The sequence below is a fragment of the Esox lucius genome, chromosome 6 (assembly GCF_011004845.1).
Source record: "Esox lucius isolate fEsoLuc1 chromosome 6, fEsoLuc1.pri, whole genome shotgun sequence".
Taxonomy (NCBI): domain Eukaryota; kingdom Metazoa; phylum Chordata; class Actinopteri; order Esociformes; family Esocidae; genus Esox; species Esox lucius.
The window spans coordinates 11695521-11716165 of NC_047574.1; the positions used below are offsets into that span (position 1 = coordinate 11695521).

General features: G+C 43.0%; 1 protein-coding gene across 4 annotated transcripts in view; it reads right to left on the reverse strand.

Moving 5' to 3' along the window:
* The window catches only part of march8 (membrane-associated ring finger (C3HC4) 8), a 66342-nt gene that overhangs the window by 38710 nt on the left and 6987 nt on the right, over positions 1-20645 (reverse strand). For all 4 annotated transcript variants that reach the window (XM_034292580.1, XM_034292581.1, XM_010870011.4 and 1 more), the window contains exon 2: positions 8248-8455. In XM_034292580.1, coding sequence (XP_034148471.1) covers positions 8248-8343 — 96 coding nt within the window. In that variant the 5' untranslated portion in view covers positions 8344-8455. The remainder of the gene's footprint in view (positions 1-8247; positions 8456-20645) is intronic.

The following is a 20645-nucleotide window of genomic DNA, read 5'->3' on the forward strand; positions in this document are numbered from 1 at the left end:
GCAGTCTGATGGCCTAGGGGAGAATCTTGTTTTCAATCTCTGTGTTGGTTATGATGCTTCTGAACCATACAAACAACCCAGTTTGATGATTTCTGTGGGTGTGGCACCGTGTAGTCATGTGACAGCTCTGTGGGTGTAGCACCGAGGAAGTCATGTGACAACTGCAACTCTGTGGGTGTGGCACTGTGTAGTCATGTGACAGGTCTGTGGGTGTGTTTGTATACATGTATTATTATACTTGAACGGACCAGATGTCCCACAACTCATGGCTAGTGAAGACATGGCTTTCTTAGGCTTGTTGTTAGGGATTACAGGATAGGTTTACAGTTTGGTTTAGGAGTTTAGATTTAGGTTAGGAGGTTTAGATTTAATTTTTTGGGGGTGGGGTTGGGGAATAAGATTAAAGTTTATAGAAATTTGGATTTTAAACAGAAACATTCCAGTCCAAACTTTCTGGTCCAAAAAAAGTCCTCACAAGTACAGTAAAACAAGGGTGTGTGTTTGTATGAGTTTATGTGAATGTCTGTCTTTTCCTTCCCTCAATTCACAGCAGCTGTTGGCATTCACAGGAAGCTGACATTAGGCTAGTGCAGTAATCTGATGTTTCTGATAAACTCAACATACTTGTTATTCTGTGAACAGGACCACTGGAGCCCGGCCCAGTAAAACACATCATAATAAAGCCAGAGCATTTCATACGACAGCAGACAGAGAGGTTTCTGTTCTCCACACACTTCCTCAAACCATAGGGGAACTGTAACTCCACCAGAAACACAAAGAGATAAAAAATGTGAAAGTAAAGTAACAACATTATTTTTTCTTTACTTGGAGCTTATCCAGAAATAACACATTTGTTTTGGTACAGGATGACAGTAGATGAGATGGAAAGCAGTTAACATTTGGAACAACTTTCTATAGTAATTTCTGTTTCTGTACTTTCGGTTTCTTTACTCTCTCACTCCCTCTCTCCTCTCCATCCTTCCTCCATCTTCATCCTCCCTCCCCATCAATGACTTACTCCTTCCCTCTTTACCGGTGTCATCTTGTCTCTGTTCGTCCAATCTGAGAGGAGAGATATTCATGGCTCCTAAATAACATTTGTCTGCGGGCCTGAAGAAAGCAGTCGCCCTAGACAGAGTGTGTGTGTGTGCTTGCATGACTGTCCTTTTTGTGCAGCAATGTGTGTCTGATGGTGTCTGATTGCTGTCTGTCTCTGTGACCAAGGCCAGGGGCTTGTGGGAAGCCCTCCCCTTCCTCAGGCCCTCAGGTCACGTAAACATGCCAGTCACACTGGTGGAGAGGAAGGGGACTCACAGCAGGTTCCATACCACCTGCACATACTAATGGCTTTCACCTTTTTGTTCCAGGACCCATATTCCATACCTGAAGGATTTTTAAACAGTGAAATTACATTTAGCAATAAAACCATTTCCACCTTTCTATTGGAAGGGAAGTTCTGAATGCCAATCTCAAAGTGTAAAACAAGTGTTATATTTCTTCGACTCAGGTTTGACTGCAGATTTTCACTCCTCCCTTCTATTTCATTGATGAATAAAGGTCAGTGAATAGTTAAGATCCCCCCGGTAACCTGGGTGTTCAGGTCTCAACTGGCAGATATAGTGAATAGTTAGGATCCCCCCGGTAACCTGGGTGTTCAGGTCTCAACTGGCAGATATAGTGATTAGTTAGGATCCCCCCGGTAACCTGGGTGTTCAGGTCTCAACTGGCAGATATAGAAATAAACCAAGAGAGACAGTGAGCTGGACACCACTAGTGTTAAGGGATGATGTGTTGGAATGATATCAATACAATACTCTGTGTAGCTAAGGTATCAAAGGTATTAAAGTGACTACAACCTCACTGAGAACGCTCACTGAGAATGCTGTTAACTTTTTAATGAATTAAACTTTTTTTTTATTACTTAAAAGCTAATTAATAAACATTAAGGAGAAAGTGAATAAAAAAACATGGTAAAAACATTACTGACATTAAATAAAGGGTATTGTATTGGACAGACGCTAGCTTAACCATGCTTTTTTATACTGTACACAACAAGCTGTTTCCAATGCAATGTTTCTATCCCCCCCCACACGTTCCTAATTCACTCCACAGGGAGGAAAACACACACACCGCTTCATCGAAAACATGCACAATTTTTGTGTGCTATTCAGGACAGACCCCATGGTTGCTCGGTTACAAACAACTGGTGCTAAACACATTGAGCTATTCTTTCCACTGCCTTGTGTGGCGCCCATATTACAGTAACATGTAGCAATAGTAATAATAATTAAAATAACTCTATAGAGCTTTTGTTCTGGAACATCAAAGTGCTTCAACGGCAAACAACAATCAAGCCATATATCATGACATTTGAAACAACTGAGGCCAAAAAAAACAGGTTTGTGAATCTTGAATCCCCCGAAGATGGAGTCAGACCATGGTTTATGGTATATCTGTTTCCAGCTTGTTATTGATTAGGTCAAGGACAGGCTTGTTGCTCGTCGTGACAGCAAAAAAAGTTGAAATGTTTTACTGTATTTATTTCCATCTCTTGAACACGTTTCAGTTCACCACTTCCCATAAGGGTTTTATATGAGAAATCACAGTAGAAGTTCATAATCAGTCATGAGATTGATGTCTTCCCTCCATGTCACCTCCTTCTACTTTAATCTTAATTCACACAAAATTGCTGAAATCAGGATTGTGGATGCAAACTGTAAATGTGTTTCCACTAATCAGAGAGAAGAAAAGAGCAAAGCGGATGACACCAGTTTGAGATGCAACCCCAGAGTTCGTTATTTATAACCTTGTTTATGTTATTTGGGTGGAGCCTCAGATCAACCGTAACGAGCCAAGATTACAAAGGTGTTGGCTCAGATGCAGATAAAGAAGAACAGTCTATGCTTTCAGGTAAACTGGAAGTTAGGAAACAAGACAGCGAGCTATTTCCATGAAGGATTGAGACATAATCCATTTATTGTTCAGACATGACTCACAGCTCCACAGCCTGAAAGACATTTTCATTGGGTTGAACTAGAATCTTTTCCACTCCCACCTACAGGAAAAAAAAAAGATAAAAGGCAGAAAATAGCCTGAATGTTTTTCTTCCAGGGACTTCATTATTCCCTATTTTTCCCTTCTTTGACAAGAAGTAGAGCTTTAAGTAGGGGGCCATGACAGATCAGACAGATCAGTAGTCATCCACAGCTAATGTCCACAATGGTAATGACTGTTGTATTAGGTCCAATTTGTCATGGAAGGTATCATTAAACGTGAGAGTGCTCAGGAGTAATGACCAAAGCCTATTGAGGATCAGAAGAACAACCCATAGAAAATACAACTGAAGACCACAGTGACCACCAGCTCCTCTGAATGAAGAACCCGTTTCGTCATTATTATTAATTAGGACTGAACATGTTTTAAAGCAGTTTTAGCCCGATTTATCTAACCTAAAAATATGCATATCAATTCCCTGAATTAAACGTGGTGAGATAACCCAACCAGAGAATAAAGGGAGGGAGAGACCGTGAGTCCCACGAGAACAAATTCACCTTTTCTACCAACGTATTAGAAAGTACAGTGTCATACTGTGACAGAGCACCATGAGAAACAGCTTTCCTGCTCACAGTGGAAATAAAGTGTCTGAACCCAGGCTCACATCTTCACACTATGGTTTGCTACCATCATGGAAAAGGTCTCTGAATTACAACATGAACTGGACAAGCTGCAAGATCGTTTTCTCACCTATTAGTCTGTTAGCTTAGTCCGAATGAAAAGGTTGACACTTTTGTTTCAATACCTATTTAGTCAGATAGGGTTTCACACTGCCCACATTCAAGTGTACCATATTATTTAAACAAAAAACGTGGTCAGAATTGTCCATAGTTATTGGACAAATATTTGGCACTAAAATATGAATGCAATCTCCTGGACAGGATGGAGTCTCTAGTCTTTGCTCTAAGCAGCCGATGAACACACTGATACTCAGCATGGACAGTATTTAAAGAAAGCTTTGAACCACTGTAGGCTGTTGGTAGCTGATGTACTGACACACTTCCAAAGGAGACGGGCTGCCGTCAGACATAAATACTGCAGGAGACAAGCTCCTGTCACAACATCTTTACCCTGGCAACACAGACGGATGTGACAGATCGCACACTTTCAAGTAGCCTACTGTGTTCAAAGTGGTCACAGGTGGAACCTCTCAAGGTAAAAACAAGGAAAACCCTGAAAAAGTGTTTTGAGGAAGCCCCTAAGCAAGTTTCAAACCGGGACCTTTTTGAATGGGAGGGCATATATATATGTATAAAACTGTTTTAACCTATTGAATCTTCCCATGTCTGGGGACCTTACTTTAATTAATTCAATTCAGTCGGATATGAGGATGTCATCCCCTATCCGTGAAGACAGGTGTGCTAAAGGTGGGACTCTCGTGTGACCCATTACAATGGAATTATTTTATTATTATATGTAATCTATTACATAATTAAATGGGGGTACGTTTGGTATCTCTCCTACAATATATAAATATGAAATTAATAAAGCAGAGGTTTCTTTTACACCAGGCCCCCCTGCTTCACGTCATCCACACCCTCCTCTCTAAAAATAAACCATGTAAAAATCCCAAATACCTACTCATTCAATCGGTTATATTTTTAGCTGTCCTACAAACCCTCAAGCAACCCTAAAAAATTAAATAAAATAACTGTGCCCTGAATAACTCCAGGAGGGGTTCGTTCAGGATATCCAGGGTTGCTTAACTGTAGGCATGTACAGCGCTAAATAAATATAATCTACAGTATACTCCGTTTCTATAGTTGGCACAGCTCCATTAGAAGGCATCAGAACCTCAGTAATGAGACAGTGAGTAGGGAGACGAGCAATGTTACAGATTTGATTGGCCCGATTGATTTCTGAATATGCCGTTCCTTAGATCCTAAGAAGGAGCAGACAGTTGATTTGACCGGTGCTGTGTTTGTGGTGAGAGAGAGGGAGAGAGGAATATTAATAGAGAAAAGTGGAGAGCAAGATAGAGCCAGAGGAATATTAATATAGATATTGAAAGAGAACCAGGCAGGAGAGCCTGATGCTCCTGCTATGTGGTTTTAAGCCTCTGTTTGGTATGGGCCAGGTCAGACCTGCCCTTCCCTAGCAGAGGGACAAGTGCTGTGGATTTAAAGCAGTGTCTGCGCTTGTATACAGGATGTGTATTTAGGCGCGTGTGCATGCAAATGTGTTGAAACAACCCTGGTAATTCCTGTGTCCAGCCATTATGCAATGGGTCTTAAAACTGTTGCCCAAATTCATGCACCACTTCTGCATCCTATTCCCAGTTTGGTGCACTACTTCTCAGCAGAGCCCTGGGACCTGGGCATCAGTCGGCTCGACAGATGAAATCCATTGAAAAACACCAACAATAAGCTATTCACTGCTAGATGTCAGCTGAATGAACATCAACCCATGTCAAAATCTAATGGCCCAAATAACTGAACTCAACAATGTTTTGGTGAAGAGGTTCTCCTGACAGACCCGAAGGCCCCACTCATCACAACTCTCTGCCTGTCTGAAATGCTTTACAGGACCCACATCTTGGATTGGAATCGAAATCTGACCCAACTTCTAACACTGTGCCCAACTGCATGCACAACCCTAAACACATTCCCTAATTCAATCTGTGAAACCAAGCCACAAAGATACACACAGACACACAAAGTGAACAAATGAGACTTACAGTCCAAACAAAACAAACCTAAAAGGTGTGGTAAGGTTGTTTGGCATTAATAAAGCAGGAAAGAGTGTTGGCGAAATGGATTCATATATACACATTAAATCTTCCCCAATAGGAGAGTGATTTACTAGAGTCAGCCTGCATGACTGACTGTAAGCGAGTGTGTGTGGGTCTATTTTATCCTTTCCTGTCAGCTTCTGGTGTTGAGAAACACCTGCCTTGGCTTCTCTATGGTGTGTGTGTGTGTGTGTGTGTGTGTGTGTGTGTGTGTGTGTGTGTGTGTGTGTGTTTGAGAGAGAGATGGAAGGAGAGAAAATATTCAGTGAGTTTTTGACGAGTGTTGAAAGTTGCTTTCTAAGGAATTGGCTGACTAACACAGAATTCTAAGTAGAGGCAAGTGCCATTCCCCCTTTCTCTCTCTTTTTCATCCTTTCTTTTTAAGGCACTAAAAGATGAGCTGTCTGTCTGTTACGGCCAGATGGGCTGCTCTCTGCCGCTCAACACCGAGGGTGCACGCAAACGCACACACTTCCGCTAATTAGCATGCAGGGTAAGCAGGAGCCGTTTCTCTCTCCATCATCACCCCTGTGTTCAATCCCCCTCTTCCCTTCTCCAGAGAGAAATCCTCTGTTCATCACTCCATCCCAGAGAAACAAACAGATCTTAGCTCGGGGAGAGAGCGAATGGTGTAGAATGGTCAATAACCGCTGACCCCTAACTGTGACCCCACACTCCCTGACACAGGGACCGTGATCTGGCTGTGACCCCACACTCCCTGACACAGGGACCGTGATCTGGCTGTGACCCCACACTCCCTGACACAGGGACCGTGATCTGGCTGTGACCCCACACTCCCTGACACAGGGACCGTGATCTGGCTGTGACCCCACACTCCCTGACACAGGGACCGTGATCTGGCTGTGACCCCACACTCCCTGACACAGGGACCGTGATCTGGCTGTGACCCCACACTCCCTGACACAGGGACCGTGATCTGGCTGTGACCCCACACTCCCTGACACAGGGACCGTGATCTGGCTGTGACCCCACACTCCCTGACACAGGGACCGTGATCTGGCTGTGACCCCACACTCCCTGACACAGGGACCGTGATCTGGCTGTGACCCCACACTCCCTGACACAGGGACCGTGATCTGGCTGTGACCCCACACTCCCTGACACAGGGACAGATATTAATAAAAAAAACAGCCTCTCCGTCAAAGATGGCGACATGACGTATGGACACAGTAGAATGCAGCGAATTCACAGCAGGCCGGTCAAGCAGAGACTGCTGCGTACGGTAAGCTGGTGCGTGTTAGCATCTGGGTGCGTGTTAGCATCTGGGTGCGTGTTAGCATCTGGGTGCGTGTTAGCATCTGGGTGCGTGTTAGCATCTGGGTGCGTGTTAGCATCTGGGTGCGTGTTAGCATCTGGGTGCGCGTTAGCATCTGGGTGCGCGTGTGTGTGTTGGTGGCCGCTAAAGCCCCTCCTCCATCACATGCTCAGGTGAAGTGGGCCCCGGTGAAAACCTGTGGACATGTTGTGGTACTCAGAGCCGGAAAGACAAGAGCGTACTAGACAGAGGACAGACACCAGGCAAACAGACAGGCTGTCGGAGCGCCCCCCACTTAGCAGATCTACAGCGAACAGCAACTGAGAGGGCTTCACACTGACACACACAAACGTGCATAGAAACACTTAGACGAGTGAATGTGCGCTCACACACACACGCACATGCACACGCACACGCACCGATACACAGTCTGCCAACAACATGACATCCATGACACTTCCTGGTGACAGGGCTCTTATTTGTGTCAGCATCCAAAGGGCACCGTGTGAACAGAAATGATGAGGAGATCATGAAGAGAAGAGTGGCACCTTGCTGATATCCATCTCAAGCATCAACGCTTAGATCAAAACAGCTAGATTCCTTTATTGCTAAAACCATCTGCACTTAAAAATGAATACTATACAGCTCCAGATTATTTTTTTAGAATGAGGAAACGAAGCGTTCTATTTGCAGCGGTCTTTTAATTTTAACCCTTCTGCACTGGTCTCTTAATAAATACAGCTTCGGAAAAAATGGATTATTAAGGAATATAACTTAAGAATGCCTAATAAGATGTGTACTTTTGCACCTAATTAAAATCCAAAACATAAACTTGTTTTACACCAGTGTAGCTCCTCCATAGGAAACCACTTCAGCTTTGTAGTTGACCTCCAGTGTGACAGGGCTCCAGTCAGACAACGTCTATCCTTGTTAGATGCCTGGAATCCTAGCTACACCTAGCACTATCAACATGATGTGGAGCAGACCACAAGAAATCTTGTTATCTGTTTGTTTTGAAAAAAGTGTGCCATATTGTCAAATACCAAGAAGTGCCCCCCTCCTAAACACCCAGAGGTGCAACCAGACATCCGGGTATGTTTGTGAAGCAGACTTGACAGACCCGACTGAGGTTTGGGGTTTCACAGGTCAACGGCAGAATAGTAAACACCATGACCTTTGCCCCTACCTGTTTGTCCTTGTCCTTGGCCTTTCCACTGCCGCTTACCCGGGAGGAAGGGACATCACGTGGGATGACAGAGATCTGGTGCAGTGGCATGTTCATCCCTGCGGAGCCCACTGGTCTGGGCGCGCTCACACACACACTTCCTGTCTTGGTGCTGCTGCCACGGAAACAGGCATGCTGGGCCGAACCACTACTCCCAGCCTGCACTGCTCTGGAGGAGAAAGAAGATACAGGATATTATAATAATAACAATAATTTATTACATTTATAGAGCACTTTTCCTTATTCACAATAATCTTACAATAAATTGTATTAAATAAGTAAATAAAATTACAACTAAAAAAATAAACATTAATAGCACAGTTATAGTACCAAAAGCACATATAGTACCAAAACACTCATCAAATGTATTTTCACATGATGCAGCTATTCCATTTTTGTTCGAACAACAAAACATTGCCATTTAGCAGATAATTCTCTGGTTCTCTGGTGGCTGATCAGTGATCATGACAAACTGACAGAGAGAACAGTCCAAAATAAACCTGGTTGTTTAAGTTGTGATCCAATATTCACTTGCTGTTTTATAAAAAAAAATTGCCAAATAGCCATCTGGAAGAAAATGTATGCTAAATTGACAGTAAATGTAGCAATTATGCATATTAAACATGGGATTATTTCTTTATTGTCAACAATTCCATATTGCTCATATTACTGATGAAGACTGTTGGCAAGTTCACTTGTTTTCCAAACACAAAATTTGCTAATAGCTTTGTAAAAAATATGTCATTGAACAAATGTTTTTTTCAGAATTTAATTATGTAACAGTGAGTGTTTATTATAATTTCTACACACTTTCTAACTGGTTTTAGTAGTTTAAATGTAGACAAGTATTACATTTGTCCATTAAAATATATCTGGTTCAGGAAATGAGACACCGGGAGATTCAACAGCATTTGTAAACACCACAGAAGACCGGAGGGATATATTAGGGAGAGAGATGTTTTGAATCAAGAGAGGTAATGAGAAGGGGAATGTATTGCCAGAAGAAACAATAAGAATAAAATATAGTTGGAAAGAAGGGCAGATCTGTGGGTACTGTAAAGAGTTGGAGATGAGATTGATTAGGTTAACTAGAAACCCAGTACTAGTAAACAATGTAGAGACAGATTTCTATATTTTCAGTATATTTTTTCCCCAGTTAGAGTTTGACCAATAATAAATATATAAATGGTGGTGGATTTTCATAAGAAGATAAAAAGAAAAAGAGAGAAGAGGGGGCTATTTCAATTTATAATGGATGACTGGATGAAACCAAGCAGACAAACAATAGTACAAATCTGTCTGAATATACACCCTCCTTTTACCACACTATTATGAACTTATGTTGATTGGATACTGCCGTGGTAAATGAGAAGGGTTTGACATCACGACACTTTGTAATGTTCTAATTGCATCATGGACTGAATAAAAAAATCCATGCATTTTTGGCTCTAGTGATGGTTTTCTAAACACTAACTTCTGTCACGAATGACAAACTTGCCCAATCTGTTTTCTTTAAAGACAGCAGTTTGCTGATGAACTGGACAGGTTTGGGAATGATGAAGAAATGGATGAGAGCATAATTCATAGTTTGTTAATTAGCACCTTAGACCTAATCTTCACACAGGGAGGTTAGGACGTTTTGAAAGACACTTTATAAAAGGTACAGATTTCGCTGATGCGCCCATGGGCATTTCACACGTCCTACTGTGTTTAACTGCCAGACATTTACAGACGCATTCAATGATTCCATGTCGTCAAAACCAACTTGTAACTACATGGCTAAGTGAGGTGTGATAGTGATTCTACTAATAGAAAAGATATCTCAAGGGCTGAGAAATTTTGCCTAACCAGCTTTGGCAACGGCACAAGCATAGCAAACGCTGCATGTTAAATGAGCAGTTCAACGGATGGGTCGACACAGACTGCACCTTCAAATTGGAAATAGGTGTAAAATAAAAACCACTGACCTTTAACTTGATGCTTATTCAGTTTAATAGCACATGATGTAGGCTATGAACTCTATTTTTAAGTGAGATTATCTACGCTGTTTGCACCAATGTTTGAAAATCGCAAGTAATAACCGTAATTCCAATATTTGTCCTAAAAAAAAAAATCCAGAATCAATATTTTATCCAAATCGTGCAACCAGAAAATGGCCGTGGGGCTTCGCTTGCCGCAATCTGCCATTGTTCGTTAATGAGGGGAGATTATCACATTTCTTAGCCATGAAACACAGGAAGGGTGCAGCATTTCCATTTGACACGTTGTCCAACAAAGTGTCAACATTCTAGATGATGTTTATGTATGGGGGGGGAATAAAATTGGGGCGATTTTTGTTTTAAAAACACATTCTAAGGTTTCTGCACATAATGTATAATAGACATTGTCTGTATTACAATGACCCCCAGATATGAAGTAAGTTTCATCATGACATCGTTTGTACTGAAAACTGGCCTGTGGATATATAGAATGACATCATTCTGCAGGGGTCTACAGCAGTCCAGACAGAACACCTTGAGAAATAACTACAGCATGCCAACACACATTACCCAGACTCTGGGCTGTACAAAACCTGGCTTTGTTTGAGTGTTTGTGTTGTCTGTGTGTGTGTGTGTGTGTGCGTCCGTGCGTGTATGTGTAGGAGGGTAAAGGCTGGGCCGGTGTTCATATTGAACTTGTGTGTTGTGATTAACAGTAGTCTTTGCAAACATTTCTCTGTCAGCGTGTACTGTCTATTCTCCCGCTGCCCTCCAACTCTACCCTGGGTGTCCTCCTCCACAACAACAACACAGCTGGAATGACTGCCCACAGATGGGTTGATGTTCTGTGTCTGTTCCCATCTCATACACCACAGGTGGATGCTTAGGAAGGCAATCATCAGGGGAGGAGAATGGAATCGGTGGTGCCAGAGAAAGAAGCGTAGCCTCTCATTCACTCTCTCCCTTAATCCATCATGGAAAGTATGTCTTAGGAGATGTCAATGTGTCTCTGATAGTTTCAGGTCCCCTTGTAAGTCTCCTCATCTTGTCTTGAGGGTCTATAATGTCCTTGGGATCAAAGGAAAAGACTACCTACCGATGAAACTCCACCGAGATGTCCCTTGAGTTTTATATTTCAATCTCTCGTTGGTTACTATTTAGTTCCTGCCAATCACAGTTCCTTTAACTGTATGACCAATCAATAACTTCCTAAAAAGATCTGATTGATCAGACACTGACCTTGTTGACATAACAACAGCTACAAAGGTCATTATGACTGGAGGTTGATTTGGTTTTACAGAAATCTGTGTTCTGCCTCACTGACCCTCTTCAAACCAATACACAGGAGAAGTGTGAATCCCCCTCAATTACTCCGTCCTCTCAAATGTGTTATCCTCCTCTCTGAATGTCCCTGTGTTATCCTCCTCTCCTCTGAACGTCTGTGTTATCCTCCTCTCGGAACATCCCTGTGTTATCCTCCTCTCGGAACGTCCCTGTGTTATCCTCCTCTCGGAACGTCCCTGTGTCATTCTCCTCTCCTCGGAACGTCCCTGTGTTATCCTCCTCTCGGAACGTCCCCGTGTTATCCTCCTCTCGGAACGTCCCCGTGTTATCCTCCTCTCGGAACGTCCCCGTGTTATCCTCCTCTCCTCTGAATGTCCCTGTGTCATTCTCCTCTCCTCGGAACGTCCCCGTGTTATCCTCCTCTCGGAACGTCCCCGTGTTATCCTCCTCTCGGAACGTCCCCGTGTCATCCTCCTCTCGGAACGTCCCCGTGTCATCCTCCTCTACCTCGGAACGTCCCCGTGTTATCCTCCTTTTGGAACGTCCCCGTGTTATCCTCCTCTCGGAACGTCCCCGTGTTATCCTCCTCTCCTCAGAACGTCCCTGTGTTATCCTCCTCTCGGAACGTCCCCGTGTCATTCTCCTCTCCTCGGAACGTCCCTGTGTTATCCTCCTCTCGGAACGCCCCCGTGTCATTCTCCTCTCCTCGGAACGTCCCTGTGTTATCCTCCTCTCGGAACGTCCCCGTGTCATTCTCCTCTCCTCGGAACGTCCCTGTGTTATCCTCCTCTCGGAACGTCCCCGTGTCATTCTCCTCTCCTCGGAACGTCCCTGTGTTATCCTCCTCTCGGAACGTCCCCATGTTATCCTCCTCTCCTCTGAACGTCCCCGTGTTATCCTCCTCTCTGAATGTCCCTGTGTTATCCTCCTCTCTGAATGTCCCTGTGTTATCCTCCTCTCTGAATGTCCCTGTGTTATCCTCCTCTCTGAATGTCCCAGTGTTATCCTCCTCTCCTCTGAACGTCCCCGTGTTATCCTCCTCTCCTCTGAACGTCCCCGTGTTATCCTCCTCTCCTCTGAACGTCCCAGTGTTATCCTCCTCTCCTCTGAACGTCCCTGTGTTATCCTCCTCTCCATGCAAGCCGGTTTGATCAGGATTTTATCACCAGCATCACTGACATTTCAGTCTCCGGATCCATAACACTTTTGTCAACCTCATTACAGTATATGCTAATGTCTGTGTTGGGTATGTGATTAAGTCTAAGACAGGGCTTGGAATACACAAAGCGGTACGTTGGGGACACAGAGACACAGTGTGTGTGAGAGTCAGACAGAAAAAGAGTAGTAGAGAGGGTATTCACTTGCGGCAAAGTGGTAAAGTATAGCCACTGTCAAGGACCAGGGACCCTGCAGGCATTCACGCACACACGTACGTGCGCACACACACACGCTGCATGATTCATTGACATCTCACAGAATGGATAAACAATATATCTTGATGTGTGTGGTTATACTACCCCTAAGGGGGATTTAGGACCCTGACAGTTGACTTAAAAACAGTGTCACGTTAGAGCAGTAAAGCAAGTAACAAGCATTATGCATATCAATTTATTTAGCATGAAATATACCTTAGACCAAATCACCATCGCAAATAAGCCAACACAAAAGGAAATACTTTCATGCCAGGTTTAGGACCTCAGTCTAATAATCATGGGCCCCAACTGATGAATGAAACAATTTCAAAAATAATTTGTCCTAAAAACACGAGAACTTTCTCAATATCTACCCTGGTTTTGATTTGGAGAAAGAATACCGCTTAAATAGTTCTAAACTGGGTGTAAGGTGACATCTCATTTTACTACCCTTCTTTAAGACACAGACACTTGATATGATCTTTCAGTATTCCCCGCACTCACTCAGGAATACCCACACATTCAACTACAGTGACAGGTTCAGTGTTGCCTGTCATGATAGACAGAAATGGAAAAAACAGAGAGAGAATAAGTCCGAAGATAAACGCATGGATGACCAGAGGGAATTCAGAAAGCCGCTAAACTGGTAACCCTGTTCTCCACTGGACAGTCTACCCATCAGCGGTATAGAGAAGTAAAAACCGACTTACAGATAACCCATTTCTATTCAAACCATGTTTTCAATGGGATGTTGATTTTCTGGTCAATTAGCAAATTCTTTGTGAATGTCAATGTGTGCTTGGATTTTTCTCCAAAATCCACTAGCAGCCAAATGACCGCCTCCTGGCAGAGAACATGGTTTTGGGCTTGAATGTCCTTGTACTTGTTAGAGTTTCATGATGCTGGTGACTTTAAAAAGCCCCCCAGGGCCAGTAGAACAGCTACATAAGGGACCACCACAATATGATACAGTATGTCTTTTTCTGCATACATATCCTGGTTTCGACAACTAACCCAACACTGGTGTCCTTGGCAAAAAAAACTCCTACATGTGAAGGTTGCTCTGAATAAATCCTCTATTCTGACCACCTTTCACAAAGGCTGTGGGCATGGATGTGGGGTCTTGTTATAGATTCAGTGACCCCAAGATGCTGTTAATTACAGCAAATCTCCATATGTCCTTGTATTGTTCTTTGCCTTCTGAACCATCTTACTGATGGTCCTGTGCGTCGGGGAAAGATGTAATCCTGTCCTCTACCAGGCAGGTTTCTCACTGTTCCACTGGTTTTGAATTGCTCACTGTTATTACCCTCAGTTTTAAGGGGTATATTTCGGTTTTTAGACTTTGGTGATACCCACTGCCTGATTTTCATTTGTGAAGTATTTTCCTCATGGTGATAGATGACAAAGGGATTAAAGTGTTTTATAGCTCATTTTGACACCCAGTGAAACAGGAAGTAACGGAAGGCCACAGAACAGTTCCTCCAGGCTTAGATGTAGAATGTTAATGCAGATTACATTTAATTGGATTTTATCAGTCCTTGTGAGTGGCAATAGTTTTTACATTTGTATTTTTAAGAAAATACAACTATTATTTTTAGAAAAATACAAACATTTACTGTACAATTAATAAAATAATATAAATTTCCCATATGTTTAGCATAACATATGCAGTAGCTCATCATTTGGGTTGTTTATAAGGTACTGAGAGCTGTTGAGAAGAAATGACAGATACTAATTCACCCTAATTGGAGCAATGCAATCCCATTCTATACAGCGAAATCCTACCCATGCTAAAACTTAAAAAATGCAATCCCATAGCAACCCAACTAATCAAAACAGTGTAATGTAGACTAAACATACAAAGCTATGGCACACCTTCCCAAGAAAAAGTTAGGTGATTGTTGGATTTGGATTGAGTTATGAATAGAACTGCTTTGTTAGTTGTATTATGACAAATTATGATAATCATATTGCTATCATTAGAAAGTACAATCTACACCGTAATTAAATAAACACAAATGTACACACCAAAGCACTGGACCTATACAGTAATGAAGGGAAGTGTTTTCTTCTTGTCAGATCACTTCCTTAGTGATATGCCAGAAATCATGTGACCCAGAGAGCCAAAGGTCACAGTGTTGTTCACTTACTGGACAGCTTGTCGACAAAAACTATAAGTAAACTGTCCGCTGCTTGGGTTATCTTAAAATATGTTATGACTCATAAAACTGACCAATGCTTCCCCTATACTTTATTACTTTATACTTTGTTAAGATGAGTCCTCATGACATCTAAAGCTAAGACTGCTCTCTTCCAAGAGTTTATGGCAGGTCCCTTTCAGATAATAGAGAATTGCAAATATAGCAGCACAACCGTAACTTTTCTGTGCATTTCCCAGTGCTCTCATTAACATTGCTAGCCATACAGGACTTCACTAGTATCTTCTGTGTTTTTACAGCAGAGGAGACCGACAAGTTGCCGTACTTACAAGAACTTTCAGGAAAAGTGACCACGAAAGAAAAGCAACCTAAACTGTAAACGTTTACAGTGAAACCCACAGCTAATTGACAATAGCACAACCAGGGCTTTGACTCAAACACTGATTATGCCACCTTCAGCAGCCATGACTACAACCAAATGTCTCATGCAGTTGGAGTTGTACCACATCTCAATGCAGAACTGAGTAAACTTCAGTGACATTTGTGGGTTTTCGAAGCATGATCTGCTTGTTTCAGGTCCTGCCACAACATCTCAATGTGCAACATCTTTGGGTGGTTGAAGTGTTGCAGGGTGTTGTGGAGGCCCATGTTGTGTGTAATCCACACACATTTAGACTATGTAGGCATACTGCAGTGGTTCAGTTCATATTCCAAAGCTAACTAACATAGCATATAACATAGCATAAACATCCTTATATTATGTAAGCTCTGAAGCAACATGGCAAACAAGTACAAGACTATTTAGAAAACCTCCTGTGTTTTATAAATTATTAATGGAAGGTTGACTAATTATCTACAACAGAACAGGTTCACAATAAGTAATGTCACATGCTTTTTATTATAGGTTTCCATTAATCAAAAATCTTGACGTTCAAACATAAGCTGGTAGGCGTCAGGGTGCTTATTTAAAAAGGGACACACTGTTCGGGTAATTACATTTTCATTAAAAGCAATGGTGATGATTACAGTTCATTTTGAAGAACATCTACATTTACACTCCTCATAAAGTCACATTGTGTTTGTGTGGGTTATCATTTCCACCAATTATTAGGGTGGTTTCTGACTCTAACTGGAGCTAAACAGTGGGCAAATGAGTGTGATATCTGAGATACCTCTATCACCCACTGATCTGGTAAACAGATGTGATTTCAGGTTGTTATACAGTATGTAATATGGGGGATGGGAGCATGTTTATTTCACTATAAAGTAAAATTTTGACTTACAATTGCAACACTGACATGTTAATCTGAGCCTGCTGGAAGTGTCTGATCTCATTCGCAGAAGCACTTCCCCTGATTTCACTAATCAACTTCAGTCTACATTGATTATATATACATAACAATGTCTACAGTAATTCTGTATGTAGAAGATGCAGGTCTATAATTCTATACGTGCACTATAAAATTGCAATTTTATAGTGCAAAGACTCTTTACAGAGTCTTTGGAGGAAATTCAAACTAAAGGTCCATTCTTCCATAACACAGGAACCACTGACAAACAAACTGATGGAGCAAACAGTTCTCCAAGACTGAGATCTATACCTAGCACTGGTTTATAGAAAGGTGTTTGTTCTTTGCAGAATGTTTCCCAATAGAGGTTGGTATGAATTTACCCAGTAGAAAGCTCTTTATCTGTAGTAGTTCCAGTCCACACTGATTTAACTGCAGGTCTTGAATAAATATTCTCCCCAAGGATTTAAATTAAAAGACAGAGTGCTTTGCTGCATATTCAGTCTGCCAAGCCCATAGAGAAAATGAGATTACATCTATTCAAAATGTATTTTAAATTAGGCTAACCTGAATTAACCTGTTTAAATCAAATCTACCTACAGTACATAATAAATGAATTCTTAAAGCTCTCACACATTAATTTATCTTTCAGAATACAAGTGCTGTGCAGAAAATCTAACCTACACACGCAGGTCTAATCTTGGCACCCCAGCGCAAAGTGAAACTGCTACTCCAGGGCCACGAAACAGACAGCTTAAGACCTTAAAGGGCCACAATGACCGAAATTACATCATCAGTCAGAGGCAGGCAAAGTACAGTTTATCATCAAAAAAAAAAAATACTGTATTACCTCTCCCCATACATTCCAGCTGAGTCAACACATCTTCCCTGGTGATCTATGCCTGCTGTCAACCGTCCCCAGTTTCACTGCGTACCATTTCCATTGCCCTGTTCTCTTAGAAACCATGGTCCATGTGTGGTAAGCGCTCAGTCATAAAACATCCACCATCCATCACCTAGGTAAGTGCAACACATTGGTTGTGGAATGGGAAGATATATCTAATGTGAAAGGCTTTGAGGTTTTCCTGAAAACCACTATATTATTGCAGCCTACCGCCGTCACACCCGTGCGCCTAAGAAAACATCCGGAGACCAAACCGGTCGTCCAACACAGATATTAGCACTTTAAGGATGCTGAGGGAGGCGGGGTAAGTGACGAGGCGGAGACGTCAGCAGAAAGGATCACCATCAGTCTAGAACCCACTATACTATGATGGTGTCAGATATGATAAGAACAGTGTTACGAGTGCAGGATGTGGGCTACATCTACTCTGAGGGAAAAGCAGACCACTTAGCAGGGGAACAGCTGCTTGGGTCGGGTAGTCAGCCAGCTACCATGCAGACATCCTGGGCTCTCCAACGTAATCATCACCGCTGTCTTGCCCCAATTGTACGGTACAGTGAGCACCTACAGCTAGTGAACCGCAAGGCCCCACAGCACGGGGGGGGCGGGGTGTACAAGGTACGACTGAGGCTCCCGACCATCTAGGACATCCGTTCCTGCCTGACTTAAGCCCCCAGCATTATTAGGGACCCTTGGCACTCCAACCACACCATCCTGAGGTTATTCGGGGGATAGTGGGTTGTCGATGGGAAGTTTGGTTATTCTTGGGAAGAGGAATTATTTTATCTTTTTTTTTTATTACGGCGAGTCATCTGTACTTTACTTTGGTTTCTGATGCATTCGTTCTGTTGTGTGTGTTGTTTTTTTTCATATCAACACGTTCGGGCAACCGGCCTTTATACATATTTGTTTTTGTATTTATTTGTTTAGATGCTTCTGATTCAACAAGGACATCAATGCAGCCTGTACACAGTGCAGGTGCGCCGTTTCTCCTCTACTAATGGGGCTGATTCAGTGACTTGGCTGTAGTCACTGTGGAGCAGGTAAAAACAAGAAAACCCTTCTGATGTCCCTTTCTTTGATAGCTTAATGTGCTCTGTATGATTTAATGGCTGTCCATGGTAGGCTCTTTTGCAGACAATTAGCCACGTCTGTGTACATTTTCATACCGATTATAGAGGCTAATTTGTGTGAGCTGTGGCCTAAATGCGGTTAAACATTACTTGGTATTGGTTGGTTAGTCTATCTGGACTGTGAATATCTCACTTTGTGGATATGTTGTGTTGGGTCTTGGTGTGACATGAGAGTTTCTTGTATCACCTCACAAATACCTGTTGCCCAGATTCTTCCAAGCGGGTTAACATGCTTCTGCCCAATCATACAGCACAGAAATGAACACACCTATAAGATGTTAGACAACTTCACCTCCTCCACCCTGATCCTGAACACTGGTGTTCCACAAGGCTGTATGCTGAGCCCCCGCATGTACTCCCTCTTCACCTACGACTGTGTTCCTGTAAACAGGTCCAACATCTCTGTGAAGTTCACAGCGGACACCACGGTGGCCTGATCAGTGACAACGACGAGTCAGATTACAGGGAGGTGGTTAAGCGCCTGGCGGCATGGTGCGCTGACAACAACCTGACCCTCAACGCAAAGAAGACCAAGGAGCTCATTGTGGATTACAGGAAGTCTAAAGGCTGCAGTCACACCACAGTTCTCATCGATGGCACTGAGGTAGAGCGTGTGTCCAGCTTCAAATTCCCAGGTATCCACATCTCAGAGGACCACTCCAGGACCATCAAAACCTCAACCCTGGTCAAAAAGGTGCATCAGCGCCTGTACTTTTTGATGAGGCTGAAGAAGGCCTGTCTGTCCTCCAAGGTCCTAGCAAACTTTTACCGCGGCACGATCAAGAGCATTCTGATGAACTGTGCCACAGTGTGGTTTGGCAGATGCTCTGTGGCCAACCGGAAGGCCCTGCAAAGGGTGGTGAAAGCCACCCAGCACATCACTGAGGCCCAGCTCCCAGCCATCGTAGACCTCCAGTGTAAGCGGTGTCTGCATACTGTAGGGCGCACGGGATCATCAGGGAACATCCATGCCACAAACTGTTTGCCCTTCTACCATCAGGCAGGCTGTACAGGTCTCTTCGTTCCCACACCAGCAGGCTCAAGAACAGTTTCTTTGCTGAACTCTGTGGCCCATCACTAACCATACCCACCCGCCCACCACTTAGTACTGCCTCTCAGGGACCTTGTTGCACTACTCCCCTTGTACTACTGGACTCGGACAATACTCTGCAAAGTCTGATAAGGTAGTTTTCAATTGCTACATGTACGTGTCTACCTCGGGAACCTCACTGCTGCTAATCCCTGCATTTCAGTTGCACATGCCACTTTACACCTTCAATTTGCCTCGACTGCACATTTAGAATTGAGATTTGTACTTGTATTTGCCTCATTGTACAACTATGCATTCTACTTGTAACATACATTATACTTAATACTTCCTGCCCTCTTCTATTTGCACTTCTGGTTAGATGCTAACTGCATTTCTTTGTACTGTACTTGTACTTGTTCAATCACAATAAAGTTGAATCTCATCTAATCTAATATCATAGCATTTGTGAAGCCACAACACGCACATCTTTGAGGCGGGTGGGCTACAACAGCAGAAGACCCCACCGGGTACCACTCATCTCCACTACAAATAGGAAAAAGAGGCTACAATTTGCACAAGCTCACCAAAATTGGACAGTTGAAGACAGTTGAATTGGACATGTTCTCAATTTCTGTCGAGACATTCAGATGGTAGAGTCAGAATTTGGCGTAAACAGAATGAGAACATGGATCCATCATGCCTTGTTACCACTGTGCAGGCTGGTGGTGGTGGTGTAATGGTGTGGGGGATGTTTTCTTGGCACACTTTAGGCCCCTTAGTACCAATTGGGCATCGTTTAAATGCCACGGCCTACCTGAGCATTGTTTCTGACCATGTCCATCTCTTTATGACCACCATGTACCCATCCTCTGATGGCTACTTCCAGCAGGATAATGCACCATGTCACAAAGCTCGAATCATTTCAAATTGGTTTCTTGAACATGACAATGAGTTCACTGTACTGAAATGGCCCCCACAGTCACCAGATCTCAACCCAATAGAGCATCTTTGGGATGTGGTGGAACGGGAGCTTCGTGCCCTGGATGTGTATCCCACAAATCTCCATCAACTGCAAGATGCTATCCTATCAATATGGGCCAACATTTCTAAAGAATGCTTTCAGCACCTTGTTGAATCAATGCCACATAGAATTAAGGCAGTTCTGA